This window comes from Cinclus cinclus, chromosome 6 (genome assembly GCF_963662255.1).
Source record: "Cinclus cinclus chromosome 6, bCinCin1.1, whole genome shotgun sequence".
Lineage (NCBI taxonomy): Eukaryota > Metazoa > Chordata > Aves > Passeriformes > Cinclidae > Cinclus > Cinclus cinclus.
In genome coordinates this window covers 42,577,976-42,604,398 of record NC_085051.1, presented here as the reverse complement: position 1 = coordinate 42,604,398, position 26,423 = coordinate 42,577,976, and the positions used below count along the sequence as shown (strand labels likewise).

At 40.5% G+C, this 26,423-nt stretch overlaps 1 protein-coding gene across 3 annotated transcripts in view; it reads right to left on the bottom strand.

Annotated features, from left to right (window-relative positions):
• The window catches only part of TSHR (thyroid stimulating hormone receptor), a 42,835-nt gene extending 30,317 nt beyond the window's left edge, over positions 1-12,518 (bottom strand). For 2 of the 3 annotated variants that reach the window (XM_062494323.1, XM_062494324.1), the window contains exons 1-2: positions 12,349-12,518; positions 1,953-2,024 (exon numbers count right to left, since the gene is read on the bottom strand). In XM_062494323.1, the coding sequence (XP_062350307.1) occupies positions 1,953-2,024; positions 12,349-12,518 (242 nt within the window). The remainder of the gene's footprint in view (positions 1-1,952; positions 2,025-12,348) is intronic. The other variant, XM_062494325.1, reaches the window with a different exon arrangement.
• Positions 12,519-26,423: the final 13,905 nt, after the last annotated feature.

Genomic DNA, 26,423 nt, shown 5'->3' with positions numbered 1-26,423 from the left:
TTGAAAACCAGGAACCATCTGGTAATTTTCATTGCAGTTTTCATTGCACGGAAATTATGGGCTGAGAGAGGCAAATGAGTAGTGGTACATTAGAGGCCAAAACATATACATGAAAGTTGTAGTTAAAACACAGGTACTGATTCACTAACCTGCAGTGTATATCAAGAAGGTGACAGTCAATGTTTTGTGGTAGTAGTAATGCTATAAGAAATATCCAGATGGGCATGGACACTATTAAAATTTAAACTGCCAGTTGGAGCTTTTGGAGCCAAAGAAGGGCTGTCACCCTTTTATATTGAATCAAACTCTGTTCTAAATTAAGTTAATCCTTTATATATATAATACGATACATCATGTGAGGGATATTCCTCCCTCTCCAAAAAAACCCCAAACAATGCCCCATCTATCTGATTAAGCTGAGATGATAAATGAAAACCTCAGATATCCAAGAAGAATTACTTAAAAGGATTTTAAGAAGTCTTTATTTCAATATATCTGGATGAAACTATAAAATATAATAGGCAGGCCATGTTCCCCCAAAGTCCATTTTCATTAATTCTTAAATGGTAATCCAAAGCTCTTACAGAATTGAGACTTGCAAGGGACATCAAGGGCATGAAGAAGAATTCTTATTACTACATTACTAATAAAAAGCTGAACAAGAAAAAAAAGTGGGCCTGTTGCTGAATGAGGTGGCTTTTTTAGTTAAGAGTGGCCACAGATAAAGCTGAGCACCAGACTGAGTTAGAGCCCTATGCTTAGAGCAGATTGTGGACTAGAGCCCTCCTGAGGTCCCTTCTCAATTACACAGCTCTGATTCTGGGCAGTGAATTGTGAGGTGGCAGAGAAATTCACTGCATCAAACAGACGTGCACAAGATCAGATTATGGACAAAGAGCAAACAAATGTGGGACAACTTTTTGTCAAGACTGCTGACACCAATGAATAATTCAATGCAAGGGCAGCTGCTGAGGAATCCATTCAGTGCAGGTAGCTCAGTTTGCAGCTGCAGTGTGAGCTGCAGGATGAGCTCTGAGCAGCAGCAGCCTGAGGCAAGGGGCCAGGAGCTGCTGACCCTTTGATAACCAAGGGGACCTGTGGCACAGCCAGGTGAGGGCCACACTCAGAGGGACAGCAGGAGCCAATGACCACAGACTCTTGTGGGCTTAAACTGTGAGAGTATAAAAGCCCAGGGATTCCTTTGTTCAGGGTCCCTCCTTGGAGGCACCAAACTCAAGCCATTTTGTTATTTAGTTATTGAATAAAGATTAAACTATTAAAAGATCTGGGCAACTGAGACTTTGCTATGGGAAATATGGGGTCAAGCTGGTAATGGTGTGAACATGGGTCTCAGAGTGGCTCCTGGATGGTCAGACAGGCAAGTGTCTTAACACAGTCACCCTCAATGGGACAAATGTAGAAACAGCTGGATCTGCTTTTGTGGACTGTATCCATGCATATGTTTGCACACAGAGGAAGCAACACAATGGAAGTCTCTCTCACATCACACAAATATTAATGTTTTGGTGGAAGTCCATCTCTAGTCTAAAAGTGCCCCTGGTCTCCAATGAGATGTGCTACAAATCATGCTGGCAGCTGGAAACAAATTTTATAGCCAGGACCAGCAACTGAATATGTTAATTTGTTATGAGTGAAATGATTTCCTGTAATTTGCAAACCAAAAATATGTTTTATAGCTTTATTTATCAAATCAACTTCAATAAAGGAGGAGCAGTCTTGTTCACAAATGCACATAACGCCTTCCTATAACTGGTTCAGGTTATAAACAATAGAATTATTACCTTTGGTTCTAAAATGTAAGTGGTGAGGTAGCAAAATAATATAAACATTTTCATTCCATAAGTTTTTATACACAGACAGAATTTTGGAGAAGAAGAGTAATTTTAAACAAAAATTCAAAGGAATAGTATCAGAAACCAAACAGAACTTACATCCTAGAGATGTTGGGGAGATTGGAAAAAGCGTCACCTGGAATTTTTCTTAGATGAGTCTCCAAAAACCTCCTAGAGAAACAAAAGATTGGCAATTAATATTCTTTGATAAGTAATTTAACATTAAAAAGTCCTAAACAGCTTCAGCTCTGTCCCAGTATTTTTGTTTTTATCTTACCTTTTCTCTGTGTTGCCATCTTTGCCTCATTCATATTCATGTTTCATTATGTGGCTTGTTTTGTTTGGTGTGCTCCATCAATCTAAATTGATTGCAGCTTTCTGCATTATCCCTCCCAAGAACTCAGCATTCAGTGGTGATGATGGACCTTCCAGTACTCCCAAGCATGACCAGCAAAATATATTTGCCCACTGAATTTAATGAAGTATTGAGAGAATTCTTTTAATAATTTCAGGCTCCACAAAGATATCCCATCCCTCATTCTGAGCAAGAAATTCAGGTATGACAGCCAAAATTGAGTTAGAGCAATTGTATACTACCTCCACAGAATTCTTCATTTCCTTTTTAATAAATACTACATTCTTCCTCCCCAAATATCTGATGTGGGGGTGGCATGTACCTTACCCATCTGCAGGAGATTTCTGAAAAACCCACAATATTAAAGCAAGATACTTATCCACAGCCAAGTTCTTAACAGAATGAATCTCCAGCAGACTCACTCCTCTAAATAAGAAAGGAGGAAATGCTTTTGAAAATCAGCCTATGATAGCTGTTAAACTTACAGTTACAACGTGTTGTTGTTTATCTTTGGTTTTCCAATACAATTTGGGAATACCCTTACAGAATATCTAGTCTATGAATAGTTTGAAGAATAATCAAGAACAAATTATAAACTTTTCCCCCAGTTGCTATTTAATAGCAGTTAAAGAAAAAAGAAATAAACAAATTAGGATGATTTCCTGATTCTGTTTTATTTCATAATGCCAAATATCGGATTACTATAAGTATATTTGGTTTACACAGCCAAATATCTTATCATCTTGAGATTTATCAAGCTTCTGGAACTTGCATATAAGAAATAAAACTGTAGAAATAGAGTTTAATAATAACAATATATATAGAAATTCTTACAGGTTTTGTATTGAATTAAAGTATTAATTAAGAGAATGTATATTCCTATAATCCCAAGGGAATAATCTACTTCCCCAGTCTACCTTCTCTACTCCATATACTTGTTACAAAAATGAGTAAAGACTTCTGCTTTTCCAACAGGGAGTTGATGTTTCTCCTGACCTCAATACACCTGGCTCCAAACAAGCCCCCAACCACGAGAATGTCAATTGGTTCAGAGGTTATATCCATATAGACATGCCATTTTAACATCCACAGCAGTATCAGTGATATTACTTCAGTAAGATATTAGGGAAGTAAATATATATTTTATGTAGTTACCTCTTCATTTTAAAAGAATTTTTAAATGCACATCTACAAAACAAAAAAGTAAATACACGCTACCCAAAGAATTTCAGATTTAAATTATATTATTTATAATTTGAATCATGTCAACAAAAGCTTTTAATGAGCTATTTGAATGTATTTTAATGAACTATTCTTCACCAACACGGGGGGGGGGGGGGGGGAGGAGGGGGGAAATGTACGGTATGTCAGTATGAAACAGAGTTTGTCAATTTGAAACAAAGTAAAAAATTTTACGTCCTAATTTCATTTTCATTTTTTTCTGAGAAAATTATAACAAGCAGTGACCTTCTAGCTTTTATATAGGAGGAATAAACATGACAACGAAGTAATGGCTAAGTAAACAGCTATTAACACATTAGTTTCTAGGTTTTTATATCCAATTAAATCCAACACAAACAAAAATATATTCTAAAATCATTCAGAAATAAATGCATTGCAGTCTTTCAGTGCTGCAAAAATAGCTAGAAAAAGGCGTTTCACATAGTGATATTTGTGCTGAGCTTACCAGAAGATGATTACCACCTAGTGTCCAATGCTAGTATTACCAATGTGGTAGGAATGAGGGAAAGATGCACACAGCAAAAAAAAGTCTGAAAGCAGTGAATCACTTCTGAATATGCAAGACGACATAGCTGCTTTCCTACAGCTAGCAGTCCAACAGAATAACAAAACGTATCCTTCAAAACTGGCCAAGCCCTAAGAAATTAAAGAAATACGAGATTCTTTCAAAATGAAATTGTACAGGTCAGTGTTTGGGACATGTATGCACTGAAAGTAAGCTCTTACTGCTAATGTATCCTCTTCCTACAAACTGAGGTACATATGAACACTGTCAGACCGACAGGCAAGAATTTAGGTTGGTTACTTGCTAATTTATAGCAAACAGAAAACACCAATCCACAGTGTTGGAGCTTATCCTTGCTCGATTTGTGATCACCCAGTGCTTCTGACTGGATTCGAGTAAAAAGATACATTACAGGAAGGAATGATCCCATCCTCAGTCAGTTTTTGGATGACACCAAGATGGGCAGCAATGTTGATCTGCTGGAGGGTAGGAAGGCTGTATAGAGGGTCTTGTACAGGCTGGAATGATGGGCCAAGGCAACAGTATGAGGTTCAACAAAGCAAAGTGCCAGCTTGTTGTGTCCCCTCCTGACTCCTTGTGCACCTCCAGCCTGGTGGGATAGTATTGAGAAGCAGAAAAGGTTGTGACTCTCTAAGCACTGCCCAACAATAATTAATATATCCCTGAATTATCAACTTGTTTTCCAGCACAAATAGAAATCCGATCCAATCCATAGCACCATACTTGGTACTATGAAGAAAATTAACTCTAGTCCAGCCAAAATCAGGCCACTTTTCTGCAACTTTTTCTTTTTTTTCATTTGCTCCCAGGCCTCTTAAGTCCTTTGCCTGGCAGCACAGCCTGAGGAAATGGAGCATTATCTGGAGTAGAGGATGGACCAAAGAAGCACTGAAGTGTACCAGACACACAGCAATCTATGGGACCAGACGTGTTGCTCTTAAGGGCAATGAGGGCACTGGCTGATCTCATTCTGAGGCTACCCTATCATCTTTGAAATATCATGGTGATCAAGGGAGGTTATGCCTGAAAAAGAAAAGCAGCATGCACATCTTCTAGTGAGGCAAAAAGGAGGATCTGAGGAAACACAGGCTAGTAGCTGCTATGTAGTTATTTTTTGCGTGCAAATAATTTTATACATTTGAATGTTCTTTTGCAGGTGCTATGCACATGATCAGAGGCAAAAAAAATCCTTTATTTTCATCTATATTTCTGTCTTAATAATTCCTAACATTCAGTTTGACTTTTTGAACTCTGATGAGCAGCTGGCAGCAATTATAGGCACTTAGTGGTTCTCTGATTAAACACAATAGTAGCCAGCAATTACAGCCTATTCTTACTCTCTTTCCCTGTAGGAGGTAAGCCTCTTCAGATTGCTCTTTTCTGAAATTTCATGGTCCTGTTTGAACTTTCTTTGCAGCAATTTATAGACTTCTAGTTCAATATTTCAGAAACACAGCTCTCCTCTATTGTAGTTAAGAGTACATTTTATTGCAGGCCATCATAAAAGTTTTAAGTTCAGGGTAAAAAAGTAACAGTACCAGTTTTAGGTCAAAATCAAAATTTAGTTCAAAAGTAATGAAATAGGCAAGTCTGTGATCACAATAAAATAAAATATATGAGGCTGTAGTGTTTTCATATGGCAATCAGGTGAAGTCCCAGGTGACTGGAAAGAGGGAGACCTTGTACCCATCTTTTAAAAGTGTAGAAAGGAGGACTGGGATAACTATTGACCTGTCAATCTCATCTCTGTTCCTGGGAAGATCCTCCCAGAAGCAATGCTAATGGAAAACAGGGAGGTGATTTGGGACAGCCAGCACAGCTTCACCACAGGCAAGTTCTGTCTGACCAACCCAGTGGCCTTCTCTGATGGAGTGACTACATCAGTCAACAAGGGAAGGGCTACAGATGTCATTTACCTGACTTTCTGTAACATGTTTGGCACAGTGCCCCACAACATCCTTCTCTCTAAACTGGAAAGAAATGGATTTGATCAGTGGAATTTTAGATAACACATTGGCTGAATGGTCACATTCAGAGCGTTGTGGTCAATGGTTCAGTGTCCAGATGGAGAGCAGTGAAAAGGGTTGTGCCCAGTAGTGGGCAAATACACAAGTCTTGTACCCAGCAAAGAATAATACTTTCATCAATTAGATAAACAGTTGCGTCAAGTGAACCTTCAGCAAATTTGTTGATGACATGAAGGCTAGTGGTGTAGTTGATACACCTGAAGGATGGAATGTCTTCCAGAAGGACAAGCTCAAGAAATAGGCCCATGGAAATCTCGTGTAGTTCATCAAGAACAAATGTAAGGTGCTGCACCTGGGTCAGGTATCAACCCCTGGTATCATCACGGGCTGGGGGTGAACAGATGGAGAGCAGCCCTGCTGAGAAGGACTTGGGGGTGCTGGTGGGTGAGAGGCTGGGCGTGAGCCAGCAACGTGCACTTGGAGCCTGAAGAGCCAATTGTATGCATGCAAAGCAGCGTGGGCAGCAGAGCAAAGGAGGGGATTCTGCACAGGAAAGATGTGGACCTGCTGGTGTGGTCTCAGTGGAGGGCTATGACGATGATCAGAGACTGGAACTCCTCTCTGTGAGGAAAAGTTGAGAAAGCTGGCTTTTTTCAGCCTGCAGAAGATGTTCCAGAGACTTTATTGCAGCCTTCCAGTACTTAAAGAGGGCATCTAACAAAGCTGGGGACACGCTTTTTAGTAGTGCCTGTTGCAATAAGGCAGGGTGTTATGATTTTAAATTAAAGGTGATCAATTCAGACTAGATATAAAGAAGACATTTTTACAATGGTCATGGTGAAGCCCAGGCAGAGATTGCTCATAAAAGTGGTAGATTAATAATCTCTGGAAGTATTCAAGGTCAGGCTGAATGGTACTCTGACCAACCTGATCTAGTTTAAGACATCCCTGCTCCTTGAAGATGCAGTTGGACTAGATGATCTTCAAAGGTACATTCCAACCCAAACTATTGTACATTTTTATGCAAAATAATAGTATTAGGTTTCATTTCAATTATCTTTACGGGTTATTTGGCCTCTATATTTATTTATATACTCTTTTTGGTGAGAAAAATGGTTCAAACTTTTCATGTTGTGTTATTCAATCTTTCTTCATAAAGAGTGCCATTTAAAATGTCTGTTTCTTCAGATCCAGACAAATCACACTCACTGGCTGGAGTTCAAGAGAGAACCAATCTTCTTTTAGTATGTGTCAGCAGCTCATTGTTCGCATTTAGGCTTAAATTGTAATGTTTACTGTAGCTGCTCTCATTGCTTCAATTTGAGTCCATAGCATTGCGCTTTGCAAAATCCTGAGTATCATTTCCCAATGACTTTGGTAAGGAATCAGGCCACTGGCTGGATTGCACAATCTTGAACAGAATAGAAGCTGTTGACATAAAATGGCCTTTTGCAGATGGCTCACTTCTCATTTTTGAGTAAAACAAGTTATTTTTTCTACTCTCTAAGTTTTGGCTACCACACAGTTGCCACCCAAGTGTGGTTAACAAGCTGCTATGCTATTAGCAGCTTCACAATATAAATTGTTAATTTTTTTCGAGACTCTTTAATGTGTATTCTGTGAACATGAGGATATGTTAGGGCTGAGTCCAGCAGAACACAAAAGCATGTTTAAAGTTGAGTTTTTGAGGAACTGAGACTGTATCTCATTTTTCTTATTCCTGTTTTGGAAGATTAGCATTTCACAGTAGTCACTCTGAACTGCATGTGGGAAGATTCAGCCACTCTTGGTAATGAAGGCAGATGATTTAGACATTTTTAAAACACTTCCTGAGACTGTCCTGTTTCCAAAATATAATCACCTTTTATAAACTGTTTTGAGGTTCTGTAAACCCATGTTAAGGAAGACATCAAACATTTCTTGATTTTGCAAATATATAAATGGACTGTATGAGTCAGATTCATGAAAAGTTGCCCTCTTAACTGACATTAGCTATTTGCAAAAAAAACCCTGTAAATTATTCCTTAGTGACATAGATTTTTTAATTTGTTTGTTTTTGTAAAATTTAACCTTTTTCATTCCTTTTACAGATGTATCAATAAGCTCTGTTTCCGAGTTCAAGAGAAGGCTGTTGTGTGCTTCTGAAGTGTAATGGGTTGGAAATGTTATGTCAAAAGAAAACACTGTAATGAAAACTGACTATAGTAGCAATTCAAGATTCAGTGTAGTGTAACACTTACAGAATCAGTCTGTTAAACCACTGTTGAAATCAACTAAAAAAAACCAAGAGGTTTTTAACTCTGCTGTAAACTCTTTTGCTACTATGATGATCAAAACTCATCATCTTCTCAAACAAGGAAATTATACAAATGAATTTCTACTGCCTTATCACCAGTGTCTCCTGCTAAAATGTGTGATATTCTCATTGAGGTTAATCTCTTCACAGCATTCACAAAAGAACTACTAGCAGTCCTTCTGTTTTCTGTTGAGCAAGCTATATGTGTAGTTAAAAAATGCTGAAGTGATGCTTGTTTCTACTAGGAATGGCAACATCTTTCTGGTTTGTGCTTGTACAGTTCCTAGCACTTGATGTGTTTCTGTGCCACGACATGGAAAATTTAAATGTTCTAAATGTACAAGAAATGTTACCTATACAATGACAGATAAAGAATGAAAGAAAATATTGTATTCAGTGTTCACAAAATATTACCTTGGTCTTTAGTAGTTTCTCTGTTCCCTTAGTCCCTCATTCCTGTTCTTCATCTGCTCACTTTGAGTTGGGCTGTGTATGTACAGTACAACAGTGCACAGTTGTAAGTTACCTCAAGAACCCTTAGAACAGTGCTTCAATTTACCATTAGGATTATGAACAAATCCTTTCACTTCAACTGAGACGATAATACATACTAATTTTTTGATCCAGTGTATTGGTTCTATTGTATGTCAAATACAGGACTGTTGTATGTTAACAGCAGGATGATAGAGGCAATACCATGCTTTTCTAAGTAAAATATGTAGGTAAATATAATAACAAGCATCAGAATTGACAAGAAAGTATAGTTTTAAGTAAAATATAGCATCTAGGAAACATTTTATGTTGCAGCCATGTGCATAGAATTATTTAAACCATTACCTGAAAGACAATTGATAAAACGATTTCATGAATTTGTTAAGTATAATGGTGTTTGATTAAAAAAAATAATTATTTTAAGAAGGTTTAAATCTGGCATTGTCTTCAGAAATAGTCAAATGGTTTTACAAATGAAAATAACTAAATTTTTTTTTGAAAATTAATTCCAACTAAAACATTATTTTAAAAAGTGTAGCCATTCTATATTGCCTACAGAATACACAGAATATATAGGCATTAATCAAAAGGCAGCATCCTGCCTATGGCAAATATACTGGAGCAAATGCAGAACTGTAGCTTAATAGCTAGTGTAAAGGGCATATTCTTGAAGACTGTACCGGTTTTGTGTCTATTTATATACCTATTTATTTATATTCCACTGTCCTTGCCTAACATCCTCTTGTTCAATTTCAATCAAATTTGATTATGTTGATATTAAAATAGCACCTGGGTACAGGAAGGGAAGGGAAGGGAAGGGAAGGGAAGGGAAGGGAAGGGAAGGGAAGGGAAGGGAAGGGAAGGGAAGGGAAGGGAAGGGAAGGGAAGGGAAGGGAAGGGAAGGGAAGGGAAGGGAAGGGAAGGGAAGGGAAGGGAAGGGAAGGGAAGGGAAGGGAAGGGAAGGGAAGGGAAGGGAAGGGAAGGGAAGGGAAGGGAAGGGAAGGGAAGGGAAGGGAAGGGATTAAGTTACTTTAATAAGTGAATGCAGGAGATGTAATGCACACTGAATAAGAAGCAAAACTTTATTAATTTTATTGTCAAAAGAAAAAATAATTAAAAGCAACTAGAAATAGATTTATAAAATGAAAATAATTGAGAATTATATTGAGGAGATGCTGGGATAGTGATATCATCTGTCATCATAATGATGCCAAGAAGCATATTACAATAATTCAAGAATTATGATGCAATTATATATTTGGAAAAATGTTTAGTGGTGTTTTGGTGACCTGTATGTATAAGTAAACTAAAAAAAATCTTATACTGAAAGAAGGACATCTCCAAGATCAATATCTGTACATTCAGATATTCTGTATAAGTGCCTACATTAACTTTATTTGGATAAATAACAGTTTAAAATAAACACACTTTTCTGGCTTAAGTTGATGTCACTTTTCTACTAAAAGAGTTAGAAATAAACATTTATTGGAATTTCTTATAAGCATTTGTTAAAAAAAGGTTTGCCCCATTCTCTTAAAGTAAGGTAGAGAAATGAGAACAGCTCTAACTGAATAATCAGAACAAAACTTTAATTGGAGTTTCAAGATCCTGTGCACTGAAAAGAGCTCATCATCTCCAAAAGCTGGCAAAGTGTTCCTACACTCACCAGTCTCTTAGTCCTACAACCCTACAAAACTGAATAGCCACACAAAAAAGTTTTTAAATTGGCAATCTTGAGGTTCACATGTTACCACCAAGAAGCAGAATTACTTTTCCTAAAGTAAGAAACTTGCTGCATTTAGGGAAAATTGTAGAGAGTTTCAACATAAAATGTGCAGGTATGTACAGCTACATATTTCACTTCAAAGAAGTGTTCATTTGTTCTTAAGGTTAGCAGAAACTTCAATTATTTTGGAATCTTTTGTCTTTGATTCAGAACTGCTGCCTATTGTACAGCAAAAGGATGAAAACATGATGGAATCAGGGGCACACACTTTCCAATCTCTCATGAAATTCTGTGTGGTTTTTTTAACTGCCACATGCAAATAATCCAGTCTGCAGCATTTGAAAGCACTCTGAACAAAGAACAGAAAAATATTTCTCAGTTGTTTTTGTTAATTACTTTTCCCATGGAAAAAGTAATTTCCCATCTTCACAGGTCTTATTATTTTACAGCCCCCATTAATACATTTGTTTAAAACACTAGAATTCCAGTGGCCAAAGTGCTTTATTTGTGGAGCTGTATGTGGAGAGGTACTTCTCAGCCATCAAACCAGCATATTTCAAGGAAAGTATCAAATTTCATTATGTGATCTCATTGTTTCTATTAACTATATTAAATGCCTGTACAATGGCATTTTCTCCAATAAACATAAATTGCTATAATTTCTAACTTGTCATGCTAGATTACAAAGAACATACTACTTGGTGCATGTTGTAACATTACAGCAATTTCAACCTAAATAAATTGTGTATACAAAAGTATAATAACAAAAAACTTGTATAATTTAATATCTTATTGACTGAAATACAACAGTCTAACCATCCAAAAAACTAAAGGCAAGCAAAAATAATGGAAATAACATAAATATTCTTTTCTTTCTTTCTAGGCAAGTGACAAATTTAAGCTTTTACTTTCAGTGTTAAGAATCAGAGAAGCATTCAAGTAAGTTCAAATAATTTAATGGTTCTTATTTATATAAAGTGCTGAGAATCATTATTAAGATATAAACCAATCTGTTAGTTTTACCTTGCGTTTAAATCAACAGAGTTAAAGTTCATTTACTTTATTAGAAAGTAATCTGTATTTACAAATAGACCTTCTCAAAGAGCCTATAAAACTTTGGTACCTCAAGAAACAAAGTAAAAGCCAGGAGTGATTCATCTGCTCAGTTTTAGCTGCTGACAGGTGCCATTTCAGTCTCACTACAGTATTCACCTACAGATATGACACAAGATGCTCATCTGGGTTGACAGCAGGAACCCAGGCGTGTAAGGTCTGTGCCTGTAACGTACTGAGCACTTGGGCTGAGGTACCCGAATTACACTTTACTTTGGCAAGCTCTAAATTTGCTGCTTTATCCCATACTCCACATTTTAATCTGAAGTACTCTGTCTTCCAGACAGTATACTTGGATTCTCAGTTCCCGTGAGCTTTTTTCCCCCCAGCTTTGACAAAGAAGCTGGAAATGCACAGACGATTTAGTGGAACTCCTTGTGAGGTGACACATCTAATTCCTACTAGATTTTAATAACAAAAATGTGTTCGATCTACCTTTCCTTCCCCTCACCCCCTAAGCACTTGACACGCAGAATCTAGACTACTGCTCACTTTGCTCACAAACAGCCCAGTTACTTATTTTACCATGTTTTACACAGAACTCTTAAGATCCAATGAACCATCTCCTCACAGCCCTCTGTGGTCTGAGAGTCACTGTCCCTACGTCCTCCTGCCACACGCAGTCTGTACACTGCCGTTCCCGCTATCCTGCGCCGCCCAGGTAGCCTGCAGCGCTTCTCCCCTCTCAGCCCTCAAAGGACATTAGCTTAGAGCATCTCCTGCCTGCAAAGTATGAATACTCACAGCTGGCTTCCCTAAACCATCCCAATGTACTCACAGGGTCTGGGTGTCCTCCGGAAGGCTGGGGATAAAGTAGATGTCCCTGCAAGTGATTTTGTAGTCCTCCCAGTCAGAGCACTCGCAGAAGGCTGAAGGACACCTCTCTATACCCTGGCTGCACAGCACCAGCACCAGCAGCAACTGGAAGGCTACCGTGAGGCACAGCATCTTCCGCCGTCCGCTCCCGCTCTGCCCCTCGCTTCTCCGAGGAGACGGGGAGATCCCAGAGCTGCAGGGGCAGACCACGCTGCCCCGCGGGAGAGGCTGCCGGGGAAAGGCGGCACCTGAGCTGGACAACGCCGCCTCCTCACCAAGCGGGGTCAGGAAAGGTCTCAGCAAGCCCTGCGCGCCCTCGCCATCGGGCAGGGTCCCTCTCCTCGCCCCGGCCCCGCGCCCATCCCGCTGGCCATCCAGGACACGGTCCCCTGTTCCTCCGCACCCCTCCAGCGGAGTGCCCCGGGGCCCGTTCCCCGGCAGCTCTGTTCCCTTCCCGGGACCCCAGCGCTCCCTTCCCGGGACCCCGGCGCTCCCTTCCCGGGACCCCGGCGCTCCCCGCACTCCGCCCGCTGCCGGCGGATCCGGCGCAGCCTCGGGGCTCCGGGGCCGCCTGCCGCGGGCGGCCGGGACTGCGCGGGGCGAGCGGGATCTCTGCCCTACCCAGCCCAGCCCAGCCCTGCCCAGCTCTGCTCCGCACCGGCCCGTCGAGCCGTTTTCAAAGGCAGCGGCGAAACGTCGGACCCCGACCATTCCTCCTGGCAACTTTGCAGAAAGGAACAGGAAGAAGAGGGCTGAATAAGAGCCATACTAACTCACCTGTGAAAGCAGTGAAGTTAAAGCAGACCTTTGCAAGAAGCAAATATTCACTTACTGCAAGTCAGATATGCACTAAATGTAAAGCAGTTTAAAAAGCACTGAAAATTCAAAAAAGTGATTTTGAAAATAACAGGCTAGAGCAAAAGACGAGAGAGTGGCATTTCCCACATTACGAGACAAGAGAAAATCCATTCACCAAAGGAAAAAAATGGAGGAAAAATCTAACAAGAAAAATGTCAATGTAAATGTGTGTAATCTTCAGAGGAGGAAACTTGAAAATGTAACCTATGCACAGTATAAATTAGATTACAATATTCCCAGATAAATAGTCCCCCTCCAGCTACATTAGAGTTATTCAAACGTTTTGAGTAAAATATATTAGATACTATTTTGATATAAGTATTTAAAAGTATTTTAAGTCAGTTTAACCAGTATGTGTTTCCTAAATGTAATGAATCCCCTCAACACATCTTTTTAAGATAAGCAAATGATACTATGGCCATAAAGAAATATAATACAAATCCTGTTTTTATGGGCTTATTGTAATTAGATCTTGCATAAGTGAGGAATCCCATCAGTTACATTTATCCCATAGAGGATTGGGTACCCTTAGTGGTATCCCAGACAGGGGACAAGCTGAAGCATCCACAACAGTGTCTTAGAGAACTTCACACTGCATTGCATGAACTCCCTTAGAAACATTGGCTGTCCTATGCCTTATGTCCTCCTGACACACTCCTCACATCTGTAACTCACCTGCAGCCCTAAGAGCCACCTCTCACCACCACTTTTTGATGTCTGCACCAACCTGATTAAAAAACAACAAAGCCACACAGGCAGATCACAGAATTTCAAGGCAAATGAGTAAGAGAGATACACAGTCCACAGAGGCACAGATGAGACAAAGGTTGTAACTCAGTCTTGCCAAGTCAGACACGGGGCTCAGTAACTGTTCACCACTTTGGTCAGTGCTAAGGAAGATGACTCCACCATGGTGTAAACCAGACTGGCTTGCTCGAGGCTGCTACCAAGGTGTCCAAGGTTGCACTTTCTCAGCAGTGGAATCATGCTCTTTCCAAACCAAGAGCTAACAATACACTTCATTGAAGAAGAAGGTCACAAAGCAGTAGAGGTTCTGAGACTGGAGACACACATATTTCTGTGCTGCTACCCCACCCAGTCCTGTCCCACCCATCTTGTCCTCTGTGGAAACTAGACACACTATATGGTTTGGCATAGCTGAGAGTCAGCAAGTACATTGCCACAGTTGCCACAATCTGCAAAAACCTACAACTGTTTTCCAACATACTCAGGGTAATATTTACTGGCATTCATGAGACATAGCCTGTCTTCCTGTTTTCGGAACCATAGGCAAGATAGAAGTTCTCATCCACCTATTATACCAGCTGTGGGACACAATTGTATTATTTCATAACAATTTGAGGTCTTCTTGATCTCTGAGGGCAAATCATAAGAATGGCGTAGTGGGGCAAGCTCAGGGTTCCTTAGTGTATGCTCCATTCAATCCTGCTGATCTTTCCCAGGTTTGGAAACAGAAACTCAGTGCCTACCTGTACTACAGGTTTTTGCCAGGATCTGTGGGACTTGCCTTCTTTTTTCTTCTCGTGCTGTTGTGGTTTCCATGGCCACGATTTTCAAAAAGTAAATGCAGATATATCAGAGATCAAACAAACATAAAGTTTAGTGGATTTAGACTTGCCTTGCACCCTCTACCCAATGGGAGTAATCAGCCACCTAATCTTCACCTAACATGTTACATGTTACAAAAATAATGCAGTACTAAACCTACCTACATTCTCTTCTGGTTTTCTGCTTCTTACTGCCAAAGTAATAGCTTGTCCCAGGGACACTGTACACCTTATTAAAAATGAGAAATTAAACTCTGTTCCTTTTGGCTTTGGCTTAGAAATATTTTGGTTGATGCAGGTGGACACAAAGCATACAAAACCATGTATCATCAAATGTATCATCAAAGGAATCTATGTTGTCTTTTGGACCTAATTCTTAGCTGTCATGAGCCTATTCTACACCTGATTTCCAGGTGCATTGGGTATGAGTTATATTTGTTTCATCAAGCAAACAATATTGCCTGGCACTGTCCAGAGGCAGCTTCTCATCTTCAAGCAGCGTAAAATTCTCTCCAGCTTAATTTCTGTTTACTCACAACCAATTAGGATGGGTCTGAGCACAACAGAAGAGTTCTTACTTCTCACAACATAACTTAGTTTGCTGGAAAAGACCAGAGATGTGTATCCTGTCTCCAATTACAGTACTGATGGAGTAATTTGTTGCAGCATCTTGTATGTACTCTCTGGCAGCCCACCTCTCTCTCTCTCTTTTATCCCGACTTCAGAGTTACTTTTTATGTTTCACTGTGTATGCACAAAGCAAAGGGAAAACAGATTTATTGGTGGGAAGATAAGCAGTCCCAAGACCTGAGTTATTTCAGTAGGTTATCATAAACCAAATACTCATTTGTCTGGTGTACTTACCTTTACTAATAGGGTAACCTGCATTAGCTATTCCATCATAATTGTGTTTCAGATTCCTAAACAAGAGGAAGGGTAATTTGCTTCATTGCTCTTTTACTGAGAGCAAAGTATTTTGAATTACTTTTCATTTATTCAGGGAAAGAAACATGCACATAGATACTGGCATCAGAAGCATTGGCATGGCAACAGCTCAGTGGCAGTGGTGATAGTCCAAAAAGTGTTAATGGAAGGAAAAGTATCCTCCCAGCTGTTTCTAAGGGATCAAAAATGGAAACTATAAAAGATTGTATACCAAAAATGGCAAACCTGACACAAAGATGTTTGGAACAGACTCTAAAATAAATAAGAACTTCTTAATATATAATTTCTGGGCTTGAACCCTATTTGAGAGAAGCAAGGGACTCCTATCGTTGAAAGCCTGATAGTTTTGAAGGAAACAGGACAGAACATGTACCTTCAGCCTGGGAAGAGCTCCAGGTTTGGATGCTTCTGATACTCCTTTGTGATGCTTCTGATACTCCTTCTGTGCTTCAAGACTTGACTTGCACATTCTGAGCCATGAACATCAATAGAGTTTGGGGAGAAAAATGACTGTTGCTAACCACATGGTGTTCCCATGGGCACTGGCTTCACTTGGAAAAGTTATGTTCTAAGCAAGATGAGGTTTGCCTTGTAGTTTCTAGCTTGTTTAAAGAATTTTCTGGTAACAACTCTGCAATCATCATTCACTTGTTTACCTCTGCCCTGGCCAACCTGCCCACCCCAGCACCATGTACCTGCTCTGACAGCTCTGGGGCTGTGGGTCAGCTCAGGCCTGAGCTATTCAAACACTGAACTAATTTCCAACCTGATTCCTGCAGCCCTGTCTTGCTGATTTTTCTGTGTTTATTGGGGACCTATGTGAAAGGCAGCATTGTCTCTTGTCTTCTCTCCAGCCCTGTCTCCTTGACAGACCTTGGACCTCCATTGTAGTCTCCAGGTGTCTGTTGCTCCTCCTATTTTGACCCTGGAATTTATTTTCTTTCCTTGCCTTAATGCGACTCTCAGTATCATTGACCAATCCTGCTGAGATGCTGGACTCTGTCCTGTTGGCAAGGTCACTCTCTGTGTTGTGGCCATCCTTGGCTCACAGCCTGCAGTCCCCTCCTGGAGCAGCCTGAGAACACTCCTAAGAGCTGAGAACACTGATGGACCTGACTGTCCCTGTCTGGCCTCCACTAGGACCTTCCCCCAGCCTGCACAAAACCCAGGATTATCAGCCTCCAGGGCTATGAGTCTCTGCCCCAACACCACCACACTGGGGCTGGTCTCCAACTGTCTTGCCTGGCCATAGGTCCCCTGTGCCAGCCCTGACACCCAGACTGGAATCCTGGCCCAGCCTTAGCCTATCCCAATTCCCTGAGGAGGTGACAGTACCTGGGGTTGTGGCTGCCCCAAAAGCCATCAGCTGTCCAGCCTCTGGCTGAGCTGGTGGGATGGGATGGGCTGCCAGGCCATGTCTGCTGCTCTTGGAGGATCCCCTGTGGCTCCTGGTGCCTGGCCCTGAGGGAGCTGCTAGCCTTGCATTGCCATGCTCTGGCTTCTTCTAGACAGTTCCTGGTCCTTCTGTTCAACTTTTTCAAGAACAGGCCCTGTGATGGGGGAACTAAAGTATATTTGTAAATAACCCTAGGCTAGGGAGGTCATATTGAATTTACATCAGAATGTAAATTCCAAATAGAAAAACACAGGCAGCTACATGCAATAAGACACACCCTGCATAGCAGAAATATGGGAATATATTGCCATTACTTCATTTCATTTTGCACTTATAGAGTTGTCTGGAACACTTTATCGTGAAGAAGTAGACAAATAGGATTATTCAGAGGACAGTAAGGAAAACGGGAGGTTTAGAAACATGACCTGTATTGAAGGAATGATAGAACACAGTTGCTTAGCTTAGTCAAGACTGCAGTGTTTTTAGCTGTAAAAAAGAACAATAATCAATACCTCTGATCACATCAGTTTTGAAAAGTGATGGCATCTAGCAGCTTAGAGTGACTGGCAACTTTTCAACCGTAGAATATTAATAAATGTTCCTCTTCTACATACTAAAACCAGTTAATGTATTAAAAGTATCACCAGCAAGTGTACATCCACAATTATAAATATAATCCTAAGAACAGACATCCAAAATACTGTATGCCCCAATGTTAGAGAAATTAAATAATTTTTATCAATTAAAATGTCTTGTGCTCTGATTCAAATAAATAAATAGGAAATAAAATCACTTTTAAATCACTGCATATTGCAGATTTTTTTTCACCTGGTTCTTTTTCAAGGACCCCTGCATGTTCCTATTAATTTAAACACAGCAAGAATTGACAAGCATCTTTTTCCACTGTTACAGGCACTCCCTCTAGTGACAGCCAGTTTCTCATTTAGTACACATTATCTCAAGAACTGCAAGGCTCCGAATTCCATTGTTTTTGTGGTGCTTTCAGAAGAAAAAAATAACATAATTATCATCTGCCATATTTGATGTGGTTTCTCACTTATTCTTTCACTGCTTGTATGGTTTATACACAAATCAGATAAACCACAGCAGGTTCTAACAATGAAGCAATTAGGTCTACTTGGTGTTCCACACAGATCATCAGATATGAACAGCCACATCTAGGAATATCTGCATGAGGCAATGTTTAAACTGGGAAAACAAATCAGTAAAGAGTAGATCAAAAGACTTGGTGGAGGGTTTTTTCTGACTAATCCACATGTTTTGCCATACTAGATGGTTGGAAGATATGTTGATTCCTACCTGTTTCTATTTCAGTATTACAAATAATTTCTGGCCTGTCAGAAAAAAATACGTTAAACACACTGCTTTGACACAGCATTATTCATCACTTGTTTGAACAGCTATATTAAATAATTTTATTCTACTTTCTCAATGATTCACGAAAGAATGTCTTTTTTCAAGGTAGTTTGGGAGTTTTATGCTTATGGGATATGGAGGAACTCTGGTACTTTTCCTTACTGTAAGAAAAATCCATTATAATCTGAAAATTGGAACATCCAGTAGGCTTCAGGATAAAGAGGAGGTACTGCTGTGTAAAAAATAAATTTAAAAAAAATTATAAAGTCAAAGGCTGTCAATTCTAAGAGAGCTCAGAGAGAAGAGCAAGATGAAACTATGTCTTGGCCTTAAGCAATTAGCTGACATAAGAATGATGAAAGATGTTTTCAGTCAGGTATATTTGTCTACAGAGTTACTGAATCACTGAGTCACAGAAACATTGAGTTTGGAAGGGAAACTGGAAGCCATTTGCCCAAATCCCTGATCAAACAGGGTCACCTAGAGCTGGTTGCCCAGAACTGTGTTCAGACAGCTTTTGATTATTCCAAGGATGTAGATTCACAACTCCTTCATGCAACCTGTGCCAGTGTTCGGTTATCCTCAAAACTGAAAAGAGTTTCCTGATGTCCAGATAGAAAGTCCTATTCTGTTTGTGCCCATTGCCTCTTGCCTTGTCACTGGACACCATGTTGTCTACACTCTTCCTTCAAGTATTTATGCACAATGATGAGACCCTCCAAGCCTTCTCTTCTCCTAGACAACCCAGCTTTATCACCTTTTCCTCAGTGGAGAGATTAATTATCTTGGTGACCTTCATCATGTCAGTAGCTACCTCAACATCTGTGGGTGCATTCCAGGGCCTATGAATTTATGTCTCACTTTATATATATATATTTTTTTTCCTCAGGCTTACATTCCCTGTGCCTCTTCATCTAAAGTCAGAATTCTAGCCATCTTTGACTTCATTCTGCTCTGTCTGCATCTCTTGCATGGGCATCCAAGCTTAGAAATAACCTCTAGCAGAAATGAATTTGCTCTCATAGTTCACACTTCAGACAGATCTTGCACTTTTCTTTGACTTGGATCATGGCACATACTTCCTTTAATAAGGAGACCAGCATGTTTAATAGAAGAGTTTGACTGTTTATTACAACAATCATAAATAAAAAATGGCTTTTAAGCTTACCGACTTAGATGACAATTTATCTACCATACAGTGCTTCTCCTTTTTTATGCATTTATGACAGTTGTTCATAAAAGAACTCATTTTCTGAGTACCATGAAAGATGAATCTGTAAAACAGTTATTTATTTTGTGTTGTCTTTTTCTTTTTATAACCTTGCGAAAGAAATAGCAAAACAATCTCCTGAAAGCTACATGAATAATAATAACATGTCATGGAGGACAAGTAGTGTAGCATGAAAAGGTATCACTAGTGACAAATAGAAGAATTTTAAAAATTAAATTTAAGCATAAAAAAATAAATGTTTTTTTTTTTAAAAAGGTTTTAGCCAAGATTTATATTTGAATTATATATTTAAATCATATATTTGTATTAGTCAAGGGGCACAACAGCATTAATCATTTATCAAGCAGCACTAACCTGAAGTAGAAAGACCATGCTGGCCTCCCTAAATGCACGCACTGTCATGTTACTGTCTCAATAGCACTTCAGGTAACAGAATATTGGGATATATGTTTTCAGATTCATCTAATAAAATAAAAGGGTTCTGTTCTTGCAAAATTAAATAACTTTATAATTATGTCTAGTATAGTGGTTTGTTGTGCACAGTTAAATCATTTCTCATCGTCCTCATTCTAAACTGAAGGTGTTCTGTAACAATCTTATGCACATATTTAAAATCTTTATGACAAAAGAAAACAAACAAACAAAAAACCCCACAATGCTGTTCAGCTTCAAAAAGAAAATTCCAGAAATATGACTGTGACAACTGCAGTGGGTACATCAGTATAAATTACGAGGAAGAATAAAATTAATGTACGCATGCTGTCTGAAGGAAGAATCAGAGCAGCTTTTTGAAGGACAGATGTTCCTTATATGTTTTGAAAGTCTTCTGAAACTGTCAACAGAAGTCTAGATACAGTTTATTTAGTTTTTCAATCTTCCTTTAGCACAGTAAAGTAAAGGCCCCTAAATAATGCAAAACCATTGAGTAGTAATAAAGCACTTTTTCACACACTCAGAAGTAAGCTTCCAGAAATCATTGCTAGGAGATTGGGAAGGCACACAGGATTGTACAGACTTAGGGTCTACATGCCTGTGAACAGACACCAAAGGAAACAGCCTTCTTACAAACGTACTCTGACATGATAAATGTAGATGCCAGAAGAAACTACAGAGGGTTAGATCATAACACATAGCCGGGTTCATGTGCTCTCTCTAAATGTAACCTCCTGCTGTCATGGATGACCGGCCAAAAGGATGCTGGGCCAAATGGACCACCAGGGCAGTGGACACAGTGACAAACACATGCACACAAATTTTAGGCCTCTCCCTTCTCTAAAGAAAGGTGCAGTAAAAGACCTCTAATACAACCATCTGCTCTGGAAATCAAAATGAACAGGCACAAGGAACAGATTTTACTGATCTGACAGTTCATTGCACTGGTAAATTAGCAACCCTCATGAACAACCCTATCACACTTACCTGTTCCTTTTTTCATTCCTCGAATTCTGAAGATAACAGAAGACACCAGAAGTTGGCACCAAATATGTTGTACAAAACCCCCAAGGCACTTCAAGCAGTTTGTTACTGTATACTGATGTTCACCGAATCAACTGAGTGTGAAAACATCAGTGAAATGCTGCATTCTTCTCTGTTGAGAGTGGTGGGATCTGGATAGTTTGAATCTTTCTCAGCAAAGATACACAAAATCCAGGATGTCCCGGTTCTAGTCAGCACAGGGTTTATTTTAGTAGTAGCTAGAAGAGGGCACGGTCAGGACCCGAAGGTTATTTTATACCACCTAAGCCACTTGTCAGGTGCAGGGGAAAGGGAATCTCTTCTGGGAAGAAGAAGCTCCTTCCAGCTGAGGAAATGTGGTGGGGAGAACCATCTGGTATTGTCTATTATTGCAGGATTATTTTCCATGGATAGTTTTGTAAAATTATATATGTGTGTGTGTGTGTGTGTGTGTGTGTGTGTGTGTGTGTGTGTGTGTGTAATTCATATTTTTACAGTTTCCAGTAAATTGCTCTTGTCTCAGCCTGTGATCTTTACCTTTTGTGTCTCCAATTCTCCTCTGCAGTCCACCATGGGGGGAGGGAAGGGGGTGTGGAAAGGGAGAGGGCAGTGAGGGAGCAGGTTTGAGTTTTTGCAGTGGGAATACTAAAGTGAAGAATACTATTTCTAAACCATGACAGAAATCTTCGCATATATGCCTGCTTACATGTTTTTTGTAACAGTTTTTAGTATCTCAATTTTTATACCAAGCAAGCCTTAACCTGATGGGGATGAAAAAACGATGTCTTAATCATTGGCATAAGCTTTATTTCATATGCATATGTGAAAGAGAGTATTTTCCCAGGGCTGCAGCTGACAATGTAGCAGTGTGCAGACAGCCATTTGAAGCACTGGAAGCATCCCCTTCTGCTACAACCTAGCAAGTGCTCTTTGCCGACTAGCTACTTTCTCAGCAGGCACATGCATGATTGTCCTTTAGAACAAGTGCCTGTGCCTGGTATGTCAGTCTAAGGCATTGGCATCAGCTTCCACTGGAACACTGTGTTAGTGACAAGTCAGATAGATGGGCTCACACTCAGCACAGATGTAAATATTCTTCTCATATATCCACCAGTCACATCCAGGACACGTTACTTACCCCTTCATCCTCCCTGTGATGGCCTGAGAGACACTACCAGGGCAAGAAAAGAAGTTTGCTTATAGATTAATTCTGTTGAGTCTGTGGAGTAGCAAGTCCATTGCCAGGTGCAAAACTGAGAGAAAAACCCTCAGACAATTCAGGAAAATTCAGGACCTGTCTCCCAGAGACCTCCATAAGCTGAAGACTGACCCAAAGGCCTGACTCCCACTCTGCATTTAGACCCAACTATGCTGCAGTTTGCAAAGGAAAGGCCAGGACAATGCCCATGTATTCAAACTAGGGAAGACTTATTTCTTCATTACTTTTTCACTAATGCTTCAGCTCACAGTGAAATAAATTATATCCTTACATTCCTATACTATGTCTCACCTGCCTTCAGATCAGATGAGGTTAATGCCACTTAAGCTTGACTACAAAGACACAGGGGCAAGCAGCCACTGCCTGGACTGCTGGTAAAAGCTGCCAGTGTGGGAGACCTGGCTTTCACCTGAAGTGAATTACAGTGCCGTAATCAATATGGCATTCAGGCATGCCTGCTGTATTGTGAGCTCATGAAACAGTCCTGCAGGACAGGAATGAAGGTGGGCACTATGGATTGCCAGTTATGCCTGATTACTGTGCTCAAAGGCCAATGGCACTGCCTGGAGTGGATTCCAGAGGCAATAGACATAATATGTATTAAAAATCCCATCTCAAAGGCATGTACCTTTGCCTGGAGTGCTCACCTACAGGTGATCAACTATTCCAGTGACTGTTGGCCTGTTGTAAGCTCTGCCCAAGTTTCAGAGGCCCAGGAGACATTTCCTACAATCAGTTAAAACACTCTTTATCCCTTTTCACTCTTCAAGGCCAGTCAGAGAAGCAGTGTGTAATATTTGGTGGTTTTTACTGCACACAAGGGTAATGGATACAACATTTGGGAGCAGGGAGATGCGCAGCTTAAGGAAACAAGAAGTCAAGAAACAGGAAGGGAGACGCCTCCTCGTAAGAAACAGCTGCTCGGCCGCTCACGCGCTTTCCCCGGTATACCAGCAGTCTGCTCGGAAGTGGAACAGACTCCCCGCTTTACCAGGGCAACAGCTTTTATTTCTGCTCTTCGGCCTCATTTAGCTGATGTATTTGTAAACACCAACGCGTATTTTGCAAGAATTTAGCGTTTCACAAAACAACTTTCACCACCAGCAGCTCCCTTGCGGAACCTCCCAGCGCTGCCATCAGCGCTGCCACCAGCGCTGCCCCCGCGCCCGGCAGCCTCGGCCGCAGAGGCTCTCGGGAGCTGAAGTCCCGCACACCGCCTTGTCCATGGCGGGCCCGCGGCTTGTGGACTGCCTGTCCCATGGAGCGCTGCGGGGTGCCGGCGCCCGGCCCGCGGACCCGGCAGCTGGCGGCAGGGCGGCTAGTTCAAGTTGCCATAGCGGCGGGGTGAGGCGGGCGGAAGGTGCCCGGGGACGGGGCGGCCTCGCGTCGGAGCGCTGTGCGGCGAGGGCTGGGGGTGCGGCCAGGGCGCGGTGCGGGAGGCGGCTGTCCGGCTTGGGGCGCCGTGAGAAGGCGGGAGCGGATGGGAGCGGCGGCGGGAGGCGCGGGGCGCGGCGGCCGCGGGGTTCCTCGGGACGGTCCGGAGGCCTGGCCGCCGGCGTGCCCGGCGCTGTCCTGGGTTCCACGGTCCTGTCTGGGCCAAAGGAACTCTGAGCTGGGTCGAGTGTTAGTGAAGTTTGCAGAGGACATTGCTTGCTTTCGAGCAGTGTGGAGGAACCGTTTTCTGTGTCGTGCTGCTGAAGAGTGCCGGGAGCGCGGATAATAAAATGTGGTACTGATCCCTGAAGTGAAGGCACGATGGTGAAATATCACCATGTGGGATCATCTTTTTGTATTTTCCCGGGCTCAAATACAAGCACTGAAGGAAGGGACCTTTCAGGTGTCATGTTGTTCCTTTCTGGAATGACTATAATTTTTTTTTTTGTCCTGCTCAGTCGTAGCTACAAGGCTTCAACCATTCCTTTAACACATAAGTTAGTTACCTAGTGATACATTAGTCTGTGTGGAGCTGAACAAATAAAACGCTTGAGGAATAATCAAGTTGCGTACACTGACTTTATCTTTTGTTTACTTGAGCTGGAGAGCTTGACGTTGAGGTTGTCGACTCCTTACCTGGCACATGTCTTAAAAAGAATCCTCAGTGAAGCTGAAATGCCCTGCTTCCTGCAGGAAAGGAAAATACTGAGTACTGATGCTTTTCATCAGTTCAGCTAAGGTTATGATCTGTTTGGGTAGAACTAAAAGCCAGTAAGAGCCAAATGATTCTTATGGTCAACTACATCATATGATCATGTGCTGAAGTTAGTGTAGTTTTTTGGAAAAAGTGATAAGCTTTTTTTTTTGTTGTTTGTTTCAATTGCTAGTGCATATGGAATGTTTCTACAAATTTTTACTTCTTTGTGATTTTTATATATATTTTTTATTCTAAAGTGAAATTTGCACAGTTCCTTTAAAAATGAGGATGTTGCTTTATGTGAAACAACTTCTTCACCTTAACAGCACTTGCGGTTCCTTTTAGGTTGCTCATGAGAACAAAGAGGAATGCTTAACCATAAATAGTAAGTTTTCTTCAGGCAAAATGTCCTTCTTATTCTATACTTTCTTTTATGTTTACCTTGATTATTGACCTTTCCTCTGTGCTTTGGCTAGTATATATCTTAATGAGTCTATTTTTGGACAGCTGAAAATAAACCCATTAATCCTTCCTGCTGTAAATCTTTGTTTTCTTTTTTTTTCTCCACTCTTTGCTTTTCAGTAGTTGGGGCTCTTGTGGTTGTCTTATGCGTCTCTACTTGTTTGTTGTGTTTTGTTGATTTTTTTTAACCAAATTACAGTAAAGCCAGTATTATTCCATGCTATTATTTCTGCTGTTGTTTTATTTATTTTATTTTTCTTTGCCTTGAAAATATCCCATAATTCCAGTTTCCCAGTGTTTAGTGTTTATTCTTTTTCAGTCTTATTAAGACTTCATTGCAGCTGACTAGAGTGAGGCACTGGAATAACGAATTCTGATACTGTTAGTAAAAATGTGCTTTAGTGAGGTGAGATGAGAAGAAGAAAAATGAGGTAAATTTACCAGTTCAGAAAATATAAGGAATTCTGATGTACTTGGGGACAGACTGTGCATGTTGATTTACTCTTTTTTCATGTTTGAAATGTTTTTATCCAAGTCTGGGGGACACAAATTTGCAGCCTTTTAAAAATGAAATATAAGGACCTGGAAAAAAAGGTCAAGTTGCCTCTGTGTAAAATACAAGACAAGATTTGAATCCATCCATGGTTTCTTTTGGAAATTGCAGCTTTCATGGCTAGAAGAATGACATCTTTACTGTGACTTTTTTTTTTTGGTTGTTGTTGACTACAGGGGTTCAAGAGTTTGCCAGTCTACTTCTTCTTTCACCAAATCATTCCATGATGTTAAGGCAAACTGCTGCAGTGTGTGCAGTTCAAGAAAAAATTTTGATCTAACCTATCTTTTGAGGGTTGCTATTTTAATCAGTTACCATGTGACTTTACTATACTAGGCATAGATGTCTGTGGTTTTTAATATTTTCACCCATCTGATGATTGTTGACCTATTTTCCCTCTATCTTGCCATCCTTGAGATTTAGCAATCTCCATTCTTGAGGAGAGCTTAGTGAGTAATGTGAGGTTAAGGAGAGTGGTTCTGCAGACCAGGATGATTGATAAAATATTGATGTCTCCACTCTATGTTGTGGGGTGAGAATTTGTTCTGGGGCCTTGATTTTATCATGGGTACTGAACACTTGGAAAGAGTGAGAGTGTGTATTTTGATTTAATCTTCTCCCAAGAGGCTCTGCCTCCTGCATTTTGACCCTGCTTCATAGTGTGAACAAAGCTAATAACTGAGGAGCAGTTTGAAGATCTGTTTCAAAGTACATCCTGCTGACCCAAACCAGAAAGGCAAATGTAACCTTGGTTTATGAAGCTGCTTTGGGAATATTGTGCAAGGCTGTTCAGTTACAGACAGGAATTAACATGCATTACTTATTCTGGTCTTCTTGCCTAG